This window comes from Mirounga leonina, unplaced genomic scaffold, assembly GCF_011800145.1.
Source record: "Mirounga leonina isolate KUSES-001 unplaced genomic scaffold, KU_Mleo_1.0 Mir_114, whole genome shotgun sequence".
Classification (NCBI taxonomy): domain Eukaryota; kingdom Metazoa; phylum Chordata; class Mammalia; order Carnivora; family Phocidae; genus Mirounga; species Mirounga leonina.
In genome coordinates, this window is record NW_023270265.1 from 29,222,669 (window position 1) to 29,235,610 (window position 12,942).

A 12,942-nucleotide genomic window follows, 5' to 3' on the forward strand; every position below is an offset into this window, starting at 1 on the left:
GGTCGGTGGGAAGCTGCGCACATGGGGGCCTGGATAAAACGCGGTGGGTCTGTCAGCCTATGTACGGTCTGAGCCACGCTACCGGTGAAGATGTCCAAGGGAGTCGCTGCACAGGAACGAAGGCCGAGACTGAACCCCAAGCCCTCAGGGAGACAGAAGACCAGAAAAAGGAGATGGGGAAAGAGCACCCAGGGTGTGGTGTCCCAAAAGCCAAGTGCAGAAAGTATTTCTAGAAGGGGGGAGTGATCAACTGTGTGTAGGTGTATCCACGTGCCACATCTATAGCGATGTACATGCAGAAACTCTCTCTCTCTCGATACACACTTACAAGGCGTTTTAGATCACTAGTATACTATATAAACAGATCTGTAACTCCGTTTTCTTGGGAAGAGTGTTCCATAGCAAGAGTATCTGTCTACTCCGTCTTTTAATAGTTGCACAGTATTTTACTGTGTACGTGTATCATAATGAATTTTTCCTCATGGGTAACTATTTTTCCCAATTATAGAACTCTAAATTACGCAGCAATGGGAATCTTGTATCCATCCTTTCACACCTGTCTGATCATCTCCTTGGGATAAACCCTGGAAGTGGGGTTGCTGATTCAAGACTCCTTCCTGGGCAGCCCTATAACTCAAGAAGTATTCAGTAAGGAACATCTGCTGTTACCAAGGAAGACAGCTGGGGTGTTATTCCAGGTAGACCCCGTGCCACGGGGACGCATCTGAATGCATGGAGGACACAGGGCAGCCATCTGGGTAAACGGCTGTTAGAAATAGGGCAGATGTCTGAATCAAGGCAGGAAAGTCCACGACAGGAAGCAATCTGTTGGTACTAGCTCTCAGCCTGACATATGAAACTGCAGCCAAATTCTAAGTATAAAAAGCCACTCCGTTTCCACATAGAGCAGAACTCGAGGCCTGCAGGCTCTCCAGCAGAGCCACTGAGAGCTTATTACGTCAAGAGCAAATGTAGCAGACGGAGGCAGATGTGCCTTTTTGAAATGACTGTAATTAACTCCAAATCTTTCCACATACTTTATTTTGCTGGCTGGATTTGTCATTTAGCTGTTAGAACAAGCCTACCACATACCTCAGGTTTTTTCCCTTTACCTTGCCATTCCTGGCAACAGCATGACTCCATCACCTGTCCGGGCAAATACAGAGTCTTTGTCTGGATGGGGTCAGAATGCCCTGCACATTCAGTGGTAACCTTGAAAATAATGTCTACCAGCCAGGCAATTGGCTGAGAGCCTCCAAGGACTTCAGGGCATTAAAGGACAATGTCTTTAGTCACGTATGTCAAGTGTAGGGAAATGTACTGAGACAACTCTTAGTTCATAAGGAAAAGAAGGAAAGGGGCGCCCGGGTGGCTCAGTCGGTTAAGCGGCTGCCTTCGGCTCGGGTCATGACCCCAGGGTCCTGGGATTGAGCCCCAAGTGGGGAATCCCTGCTCAGCGGGGAGTCTGCTTCTCTCTCTCCCTCTGCCTGCCACTCTGCCTGCTTGTGCTCTGTCAGGTAAATAAATAAAATCTTTAAAAAAAAAAAAAAAAAAAAAAAAAAGGAAAGGAAAATGACCAACACAGAGCCATGCCTTGGATCCATTTATTCCCATCTCTGGGTGGGTCTGTAAACAACATTCATCCCAGGACTCAGGACCCACCTCTGGTACTTGATCCGTGGAAATCATAGGTGAGTAATACTCATCCAAGGAGGAGTTCTTAACACTAGGTTCTTAACCACTGAAAGAGGCCTACAAGAACATATGCAATAGTCTGAAGTTTTCAAATGTTTTAGGTCTGTGTGATCTGGCTAGATGCTCTTCACTTCACTTTACCATGTGACATCCCTTTACCGTGACAGAGCCTCAAGCCACATACACACCAATTCAGCCACCAACAGTGTTCCCTCCCTTCTGCTCTAAGAGTAAGGCCCGGTCCAGGCAGGAGGTCAACAGGGAGGGTTTTCTTCTTCTATGTCATGGCTGAGATAAATTACTTTATCCCATGGATACAGCAGCTAGAGGGCAGCCTGCAGAATTTATGCCGAATTCCATGCCTTACATGACCATATTTCACAGTTTATTACGAGATCACTGACACCAGACCTATAAGCCTCTGCGTGATGCTTCAGATCTGAGCCTGGGAGCGCCCAGCACCTGCTCGTTGTCTTACTTGGCCCGGGCCGCCCACGCCATCGGAAGGCCTCTGCTCAGAACACGGTGTAGTAGTGCTCAGTGGTGCTGACGATGTCACTCTGGTCCTCTAGGAGCTCCAGCACCTGCTGCAGCACACGTTCACTCAGGTCTGGGCTGACACTTAGGCGAGCACAGGCCAAGATGTGCTGAAAGTGGCAGCCCTTCTCTGCATCTGCTGGAAAAAGGCAGTTGGCTAAGCTCGGCACACCTGTCAGACCCTCCTCCCCCTCCGCGGCCCTGCCCCTGCATTTTCACCAGATCCGCTGGTGATTCTTAAGCTCGGTAAAGTTGGAGATGCACTGGTTTAGACTGCCAGCAGAAACAAAACAAAAGCCCTGTTCTCAGGCCCCTTATTTCGCCACATGACGTGGACCCGCTGCTCAGGAACTCAGGCCTTCAATCTTCAAGGGCTGCTAATCGATAATTGATTATCTGTAACTGAGTGGATTTTTAAAATCTTTTTTCTCTAGTGCAGGTACGTGTACAAGTGCTCCTATTCAGAGCCGAGCCCATAGCTTTCCAGGTGGGAGCCCTCCTGAGACTGAGAGCAGAGCTGGTTTACGGCAGCCTCCGGATTCTTTCCCGTTAAGTCCTGACTGACCTAACAGCCTAGACAAGGGATTCTGACCACAGATCTGTTCTCATTCTTCTCTGCCTGGGCTTCCAAGCAGTCCTGTCTATGATGGTTGCGTTCTAGAAATCTCTTATCCTCCACCCCAAAAAACCCAAGACCATTTGGTATACAATGATAAAAGTTCACGGTTAGCAACCTCTTTCCTAGTTCAAACCAATGATTTAGAGTAGTGGAATGCACGGTGCTGTTCTGACCACTACGGAGGGTCATGAAATCAACATAATGGGCTGTGATTAGCAATTGTTTCCTTACCAACAGATTAAGAAAGACGGGAATAGGAAATTACAAAATGCACTGCATTATATAATGCGTATTATTTTGTGAAACTTTTTATATATATAAATATTCATACATACTTAAAATATGTATATTTATATATATAAAATACATCTGATATGTGTATGTACATATATATGTAAATATAATGTACTGGGTCATGATGTAAAATGCATTTGTAACTCTGAGTCAAAGTCAAACCTCATTACTGAAATCAAAGCCTCCCCAGATTCACTTCGAGCGCCATGCAGGGCCAAGCTTGGCCCCTCTGTTGTCTCCCCAGCATCTGGCACACCTGCTGCGCCATAGTCACCGAAGGTTGTTTTCAGAGAACAAAATGCTTTAGGCTCCAGGAAGGTGATTATAGAGGTATCGTGGTGTTGGGCAAAGCATGGTTTGGGAGGTGGCGCATCTCTGTGGCCTTGGGCAACTCACAGCATCTCTGAGCCCGAGTTTTCTCACCTATGAGGAGGGGGAGGGACTATAAAGGGGGTGAGGGCACCTCTGGGGTTCTTTCCAGCTCTAAAGGTCAGAGAATATCCCAAACCATGCTCCAGAGCTAACAAAGACTTGCTAAATTCTGACCTCTAGTGGCCCTGTCCACTCATTATCCCTCCCAGTTGGGGTTACTGTTGAAAAACTTGCCACCTTCACTGGTTTCCCGGCTGTTCCTTCAACATTCATTCAATAAAGACTTCCTGAACACCTACTGTGTGTGTAGTGCTGAGCAAGGAGGAGCAAATGACAGATGGAGAGCGGACTCCAGAGGCCACCAGACCCGAATTCAAGTACTGGCTCCGACAGGGGCAGTGTGGCTCACGTCTCTGGGTCTGTTTCCTCCTCTGTAAGACGAGGAGAAAATCACCTACTTCACCGGTGGCTGTGGGGATCAAAGGAGGCCTGTGGCAGGTGCTCCTTACACGGGAATGACTATGATTCTGTTGTCATCTCCATAACCTAAGATGATACACATAACCTAGTCCCTGCTCTAGAGCAGCTTCAGCTCTTCCTGAGAAGGGTGATACTGGAGGGTGGAAAGGGGCTCCAACCAAACTGGGCCTGCACACAGAAGACGGGGAGCACCGTACTCTCACCACTGCTTGGCTTTTAATCGGTCTTTGCAGGGCCTGCATGCCCAAGCTCAGGGCTCAAGAGGACTTACATATGACATATGTGATCCTGACTGCCCTGAAGGCCTTGAACTATCTCTTCAGAAAGGCCATGCTGCTGTTTGGGAAGGGTGCTCACCAAGGGACCTTCCAGTCACATGGGGAGAGGGACTGGTTCTAGTTTTTGAGTGTTTGGTAGAATTCACCAGTGAGGCCATCAGGTCCAGAGCTTTTCTTGGTTGGTAGATTTTTAGTTACTGATGCAATCTCCTTACTAGTTAGAGCTCTACTTGAATTTCCTTTTTCTATGTGATTCAGTCTTGGTAGGTTCCGTGTTTCTAGGAACCTGCCCATTTCATCTGGTTATCCAGTTTGTTAGCATGCAATTGCTCACAGCACTCTTTCATAGTCTTTCTTTATTTCTGGAGAACCAGTACTAATGTCCTCATTTTCATTTCTGATTTCAGTAATTTGAGTCTTTTCTCTTTCTTCTTAGTCACTCTAGCTAAAGGTTTGGCAATTGTGTTGATTTTTTCGAAGAACCAACTTCTGGTTTCATTTTCTCTATTATTTTCTATTCTCTGTTTCATTTATTTTTGCTCTAATTTCTTCTGCTAGCTTTGGGTTTAATTTGTTCTTCTTTTTCTAGTTTCTTAAATCGTTAGAAGTTAGGTTTTGATTTGAGATCCCTCTTGTTTTTTAATGTGTTTGTAGCTATAACGTTCCCTTTAGTGCTGCATCTCTAAGTTTTGGTATGTTGTAGTCTCATTTTCATTCATCTCTAGCTATTTTCCAATGTCCTTTGTGATTTCTTCGATTTACTAGTTAAGAGTGTTGTTTAATATCCACAAATTTGTTAAATTTTCCAGTTTTGTCACTGACTTCTAACTTCATCCGATTGTGGTCAGAGAAGATTCTTTGTATCGTAACTTTTTAAAATCTACAGACTTCACTAGTGGCCTAACATATGGTCTATCCTGGAAAATGCCCCATGTACATTTGACAAGAATGTATATTCTATTGTTGGAGAGAGTGTTTTGTGTAGGTCTGTTAGATTTAGCTTATTTCTCGTAGTGTTCAAGTTCTCTATCTCCTTACTTATCTTCTGTCTGCTTGTTCTACCCATTACTGAGAGTAGGATACTGACGTCCCCAACTATGATTGTAGAACTATTTATTTCTCCTTTCAATTTTCTCAACTTTTGCTCCATCTATTTGGATCGTCTGTCCTTAGGTACATAAATGTTTATAGTCGCTGTATCTTCTTGCTGTATTGAAAACTTTTAATAATATATAGTGCCCTTCTTAGTCTCTTGTAAACTTTTTGGTTTTAAAGTTGGTATTGACTGATATTAGTATAGCCACTCCTGCTCTCTGTTGGTTACTTTTATTTGCACAGGGTATCTTTTTCCACCCTTTGACTTTCAATCCATTTGTCTTTGGATCTAAAGTGAGTCTTCTGTAGACAGCATACAGTGGGAGCATTTTTTTTTTTTTAAGATTTTATTTATTTATTTGAGAGAGAGAGAATGAGAGACAGAGAGCAGGAGAGGGAGGAGGGTCAGAGGGAGAAGCAGACTCCCTGTTGAGCAGCGAGCCCGATGTGGGACTCGATCCCGGAACTCCAGGATCATGACCTGAGCCGAAGGCAGTCGCTTAACCAACTGAGCCACCCAGGCACCCTGGGAGCATGTTTTTTTAATCCATTCTGCCAATCTGTCTTTTGAGTGGAGAGTTAAATCCATTTAGGTTTAAACTAATTACTGTTGGGGGGGTGGGGGGGTGGGAAGGACTTACTTTTGTCATTTTGCTATTTGTTTTCTATATGCCTTGTAACTTTTTGTCCTTTGTTTCCTGCATTACTGAATTCTTTTTGTGTTTGGCTGATTTTTTTTTTTTTTTTTTTAGTGAAATGTTTAAATTCCTTTCTTATTTCCTTTTGTGCATATTCTATAGCTATTTTCTTTGTGGTTACCACGGGGATTACTCAGCATCCTAATTTGAATGTATTCCAATTTAACTTCAACACAGAAAAACTCTGCTCCTTTACAGCTCTATCCCCACATCTTTCGGTTGTTGATGTCACAAAATTACATCTTTATACACTGTGTTGCCCAAGAACATAAACTAAGTATTCTTTTAAATTCATTAGTCTCTTAAATTATATAGAAAACAAAATGTGGAATTAAAAACCAAGGCAACAATAATGTAAGTAGACTAATAATTATTTTTTCATAATGTATTAGCCTCTTAATCATACAGAAATCAAAAAGTGAAGTTATAAACCATTGCTATATTAGCTTTTATAATTGTCCACGTATTTACCATTACTGAGATCTCTATTTCTTCACATGGCTCTGAGTTACTGTCTAGTGTCCTTTCATTTCACCACAGTGGATGCCCTTGAGCATTTCTTGAGGAAATGGTATCTGCTACTAAAAGCTAAAATTGACTGAAATTATCCCCAATTTACCCTCCTCCAAGCCTTCCCCTGGAAGTTGCAGGCCTTCAGCAGACTCCAGAGTTCCAATATAGTTACATTAGGCAGATGCAATTGTTGTCTAAGTGGAGAGAGATTGCTGGTACTTCCTACTCTACCAATGTATTTAATCCCCATAACAACCCATCATGGGGGTGCTATTATTATCCCCATTTTGCATATAAGGACAATGAGGCAAACCTTTGTCAACATAGTACTGGAAGCCCTAGCCACAGCAATCAGGAAAAAAAATGAAATAAAAGGCATCGAAATTGCTAAGGAAGAAGTAAAACTGTCACCATTTGCAGATGATGTGATACTATATATAGAAAACCCAAAAGACTCCACCAAAAATCCATTAGAACTAATAAACAAATTCAGTAAAGTTGCAGGATACAAAATTAATACAGAGAAATTGGTTGCATTTCTATACATTAAAAACGAACTATCAGAAAGAGAAATTATGAAAACAATCCCATTTATAATAGCATCAAAAAGAATTAAATACCTAAGAATAAACTTAACCAAAGAGATGAAAGATCTGTACTCTAAGAACCATAAGACACTGATGAAAGAAATTGAAGATGACACAAATAAATGGAAAAGACATTCTATGTTCATGGATTGGAAGCATTCATATTGTTAAAATGTCCATACTACCAAAAGCAAAATACAGATTCAAAGCAATCCCTATCAAAACACCAACAGCATTTTTCAAAGAACTAGAACAAAAACAGAACCATAAAAGACCCCAAACAGCCAAAGCAATCTTGAAAAAGAACAAAGCTGGAGGTATCATGCCCTCAGATTTCAAACTATTCTATAAGGCTGTAGTAATCAAAACAGTATGGTACTGGTACAAAAACAGACATATATCAATGGAACAGAACAGACTGCCTAGAAATAAACCCATGTGTAGACATTCACTTAACCTATGACAAAGGAGGCAAGAATATACAATGGCAGTCTCTTCAATAAACGGTGCTGGGAAAACTGCCGACAGCTACATGCAAAAGAATGAAACTGGGCTACTTCCTTATACCATACACAAAAATAAACTCAAAATGGAATAAAGACCTAAATGTAAGACCTGAAACCATAAAACTTCTAAAAGAAAACATAAGCAGTAAACTCTTGGACATCAGCCTTAGCAATATTTTTTGGATCTGTCTCCTCAGGTAAGGGAAACGAAAACAAAAATAAACAATTGGGACTAAACTGAACTAAAAAGCTTTTGCACAGAGAGGGAACCATCAACAAAACAAAAAGGCACCTGCTGAACAGGAAATATTTGTGAATGATAGATCTTTAAGGGGTTAATATTCAAAATATATAAAGAATTCATATAACTCAACACCAAAAAAGCAAACAATCCAATTTTTTTTCTAGAGATTTTATTTGTTTGACAGAGAGCGAGCGAGCAGAGCACAAGCAGGGGGAGCAGAAGAGGGGGAGGGAGAAGCAGGTTCCCTCAGCAGGGAGCCTGACGTGGGGCTCGACTGATCCCAGGACCCTGAGATCATGACCTGAGCCAAACTCAAGACACCCAACCACTCAGTCAACCAGGCGCCCCCCAAAAAAGACCTGAGTAGACATTTTTACAAAGAAGACACACAGATGGCCAACAGACACATGAAAATATGCTCAACATCACTCATCATCAGGGAAATGCAAATCGAAATTACAATGAGATATCACCTCACACCTGTCAGAATGGCCAGAATCAAAAGGTCAAGAAATAACAAGTGTTGGCGAGGATGTGGAGAAAAGGGAACCCTCGTGCACCGTTGGTGGGAACATAAACTGGTGCAGCTGCTGTGCAAAACAGTGTGGGGGTTCCTCAAAAAATTAAAAATAGAAATACCATGTGATCCAGCTATTCTATTTCTGGGTATTTATCTGAGGAAAATGAAAATACTAGTTTAAAAGATATATGCACCCCTATATTCACTGCAGCATTATTTACAGTAGCCAAGATATGGAGGCAACCTAAGTGTCCATCGATAGATGAATGAATAAGGAAGATATGGTGTGTATACACAATGGAACATTACTCAGCTGTAAAAAAGAATGAGATCTTGCCATTTGCGACAACAATGGGTAGACTTGGGTATTATGCTAAGTGAAATAAGTCAGACAAAGACAAATACCATATGATGTCACTTATATGTGGAAATCTAAAAACCAAAACCAAGAAACAAAACAGAAACAGACTCATAAATACAGATAAATACAGAGAACAAACTGGGGGTTGCCAGAGAGGAAGGAGGAGAGTTGAGGGGATGGATGAAATAGGTGAAGGGGATTAAGAGATACAAACTTCCAGTTATAAAATAGTCACAGGGATGTAAATAGGACTACAGTCATTAATATTTTAATAACTTTGTATGGTGACAGATGGTAACTAGACATCATGGTGATCACCTTGTAATGTATATAAATGTCAAATCACTATATTGTACACCTGAAACTAATATAATATTGTAGGTCAACTATACTTAACTAAAAAAAAAAAGAGGGGTGCCTAGGTGGCTCAGTTGGTTGAGCATCCGACTCTTGATTTCAGCTCAGGTCATGATCTCGGGGTCGTGAGATCGAGCCCTGTGTCAGGCTCTGCACTCAGCAGGGAGTCTGCTTGAGATTCCCTCTCTCCCTTTCCCCTCCTCCCACTCACACACGCTCTCTCTCTAAAATAAACAAATAAATCTTTAAAAAAAAAAAAAAGAAACTGAGGCACAGACTTACCCAAGATCACACAGCTATAAAGTGACAGAGCTGGGATTCAAACCCAGGCAAGAGGGCTCCAGGGCCCAGCTCTTCACAACTCTGCCATGCTGCCGGTCTTTGAACAAGCCCAGGATCAGTGCTTTAGGGACTGAAAACAGGCTTCATGTTTATAGTCCTTTCCTTATTCTAAGTTTATCCGTTTACTGAAATACTCCTAAATGACGAAAGAGTTTACATCCTACTGATCATCCTGATAAGGAAAAACTCAATGCTGTATTTTGTACAAAAGGTCAGAAACACACTAAAGGCTCAGTAGGAATGATTGAGAGGCTGAAGATCTATCTATACGTATAATGGAATCCTGTGTGGTATTAAGACTGAGGCAGTGTCGGATGTGCTGCTGCTGAATGACTTCTAGAAGCCAACGTCAGATTTAAGATACAAGGTGTGGACCACTGAGTATCGCTCGCTAACCTTTACTTGTGGGGCTTCTTTAAAAAAAACTATACCAATATGCTTGCACGTGTATATAACCTCTCTAGAACGACAAGTGGGAAACTAGTAACACCCACTGGCTTTGGACGAGGGAACATAGAGTCTGGGGCTTGGGGTTGGGAGGGATTCTGATTTTCTGTGTGCACTTTGCACTGTCTTTTACCATGTCCATACATGATTACTCAGAATATATATATATATGTATATGTATATGCATATATATGTACATATATATATATAATGTCACACATATTTTCTAGGACGAGTGGTCACAACAGATGCCAAGACAGTCCCTACGAGGTATTTTTCCTGGCATTCTCAGTTCCTCATGCTCCAGAGTTCAGCTCCTCGGAGTTTCCCAGTTCTGGGGCCTGGCTTACAGCTGTCAGAGGCCCCCACATACAGACTGAGGGGCACAGGGGGTCCACCTCGACACACACTCGCCAGGGCCGGGGCGGGTCTGGGGGTTAGGAGGGGAAGGAAAACCTGCCACTTTTGCAGACTCTCAGGCCACCAGGCAGTTTGGCTCTCCTGAGAAATGCAGTGTGAGCTCCTTTCATTTGCTTCACCAGGCACTGGGATTATTTCAATCCATCCTGTTCCTAGTGCAGATCAAAGTAAGGATCTGGCCAGGTGGCTGATGAAGAGGATGGGTGCAGGGAGTCTATCTAGGGAGCAGCCTCTCGTCTCTTGTCTCTTGTTGGTTGAGGAACTCCACAGTTCACTGCTCTTTAAAGCTCCCTAAATTGTGGATGGACAGGTTCTCCCCCAACTCAAGGAGACTCATCCTTGTTGTTCTAAATGATGTGAACAAAAGCCAGAAACTTTGCATTAAAGTAATAGATTGCTTTCAGTTTATTTTAAGATCTGTTGTCACACCATTCTGGGATCTGACCTCATGGGTTCTTAAAGACTAAGTAGGGCTGCATACCATAAATACCAGGGCCGGAGACCTGGCCCAGCTCCGCCCGCTGACTCAGACTGGAGCAGGGCCAGGCCCCAGGGATGGAGGGGCTGAAAGGGCTGGGGGTGGGTTTCTTTGGAGAGAAAGCAAGCAGGCTGAGGAGAACTGCAGTCATTCACAACTCTTTCCCCTTCTCTCCCAGCCTTCCTTGTTGACAAAAGCCAACATTCATTATCAGCATATGTTTGACAAAAGACAGACTTTGAAAAGTCACCTTGAAGTCTAATCAGTTTACATAGGATTTAAAGATAGGAGTAGTGCTTTCTCCTCTTTCTAACTAGTGTGAAAACGGTAATGTCTGTTGTCAGACTAGCTACAGTTTGAGATTCTAACCACTAGGGGTTGACCTAACTCCACTAAAACCAACTGTATTTTAAACCATTTCTTCTGCAAATTATCAGGTTCTAAGATGACTAAATTACACTAATCATAAACTGTAATGTCTAGAACCATTTCTCCTAACACAGAAAGGCCTGATGTCAGAAGAGAGGAAACTGCCTCGTCTGCATTCAAAGATGAGAGGCAAGAGTAGAAGAAGACAAATCAGAGAGAACATGAGAACCAGAAGGTCAAGAAAAGTCCTAGCCTGGTAGCTTACCTCACTGTACTGCAGTGACCTGAGACGCTGCCCCGGCCAGCTCCTATCCCAGCCCCTAATGAATCAGCATCCCCAGGGCTGGGACCTGAGCACTGCATGTTTAAAGAAGCTCCAGGGTCAAGTACATGAGCTAAGGTCAGAACAACTGTGAGAGTCTAACGCTCACGGTACAGAAGAAGAGACTGAGGCTCAGAGAAGGCAGGTGTCTGGACCAATCATATTTCCAAGTCACTACTGGGGAAAGCCCCAGGTCTCCTGACTCTCCATCCAGTGTTCTCTGGGAGGGAACATCCCCCTCCAGTGCACCAGGACGCCACATACATGTACATTCCACCACTTACGATTTGGTTTCTGGCAATCTTCTTGAATGATATGGTGGATCTTTCTGTGCAGTTCTTTGTCTTCTCTGGTTACCTAAATGGGAAAAACAGGACAGGAGAGAGAGCATTCTTAAGTAAGGAAGTGGTTGTGTAACCCAGCCTCCCAGATTAGTATTTAGGATAGTTTTTAAAAATTTCACAGTAATTACCATCCCTACACAAACAAGACTTTTTTTGATACTTGGCCTATTGTCAAACCAGCTCTGTCCCTAAGCAGCTCACTGCTTTGTAGTTGGCCCAGAGGCACACTCCCTTGGAAGGTGGTTTACCTGGACCATGATATCAAGAAAAACTGAAATTCCATACTTTTAAGGAGCAACTGTCTTCTCAAATATTCGTCATACATTCTTTTCTCTTACTCATCTTTATATTCAAAGGGAGACACAAGTGATCAAAGTCTCAATCTCCAACCAGGGCTCCTTCCTCTGGGCCCTGATACCTGTCTCATGTCTCATTAGTACTCTTTTTTCTCCCAACCCCAAAGAAAAATAAATGAAATAAAAACTGTCAGGAAAAGCTAGCAAGAGAGTACATCCAGCTCATCTACAGAAACACTTTCTGTCTCAAAGGCAAACATAACTAAGCTCCTTTCTCAACCGGCTCCAGTTTGAGGGAAGCCAAGTAACCATCTGAGTTTCAACTTCATGTTCCACAGTAAATCTAAAAACAAAAAAAGAAAAAAAGAGAGAGAGAGGAAGGAAGGAAAAGAGGAAGGAAGGGGGGAAAAAAAGCATGCAGACAAACACATGTATCAGGAATTGTGTGACCAGACTTTAGGACGAATGGGGATCTTGACTCACAAGGTTATTGTGAAGATTAACTAAGGTAATGGGAGTGAGAGCTGCCGAAGGAGGAAAGCACTACACAAACAGAAGTATCCACATCGCCATGACAACTACTTCCCCGAGAAAACAGAAACCTACGGCCTGGGAGAAGGAGGTGGAAGGGAGGAGAGAAGAGGGATGGTTCTGCAGACGAAAAGAGCTATTACTGCTTGATCACCCATTCCAGCTCACACTGATTCACAGGAGGAAGTGCCCTAGCCCCGCCACACCTCAGCCCTGGCTGCTGCCCAGGAAAAGCCA

The 12,942-nt window shown here is 43.0% G+C and overlaps 1 protein-coding gene across 10 annotated transcripts in view; it reads right to left on the minus strand.

Moving 5' to 3' along the window:
• Window positions 1-1,590: 1,590 nt before the first annotated feature.
• Window positions 1,591-12,942, minus strand: part of STN1 (STN1 subunit of CST complex) — a 42,575-nt gene continuing 31,223 nt past the window's right edge. For 8 of the 10 annotated variants that reach the window (XM_035028551.1, XM_035028534.1, XM_035028580.1 and 5 more), the window contains 2 exons: window positions 11,819-11,891; window positions 1,591-2,371 (listed from right to left, as the gene is read on the minus strand). In XM_035028551.1, coding sequence (XP_034884442.1) covers window positions 2,211-2,371; window positions 11,819-11,891 — 234 coding nt within the window. In that variant the 3' untranslated portion in view covers window positions 1,591-2,210. The remainder of the gene's footprint in view (window positions 2,372-11,818; window positions 11,892-12,942) is intronic. The other 2 variants (XM_035028596.1, XM_035028559.1) reach the window with 1 other exon arrangement.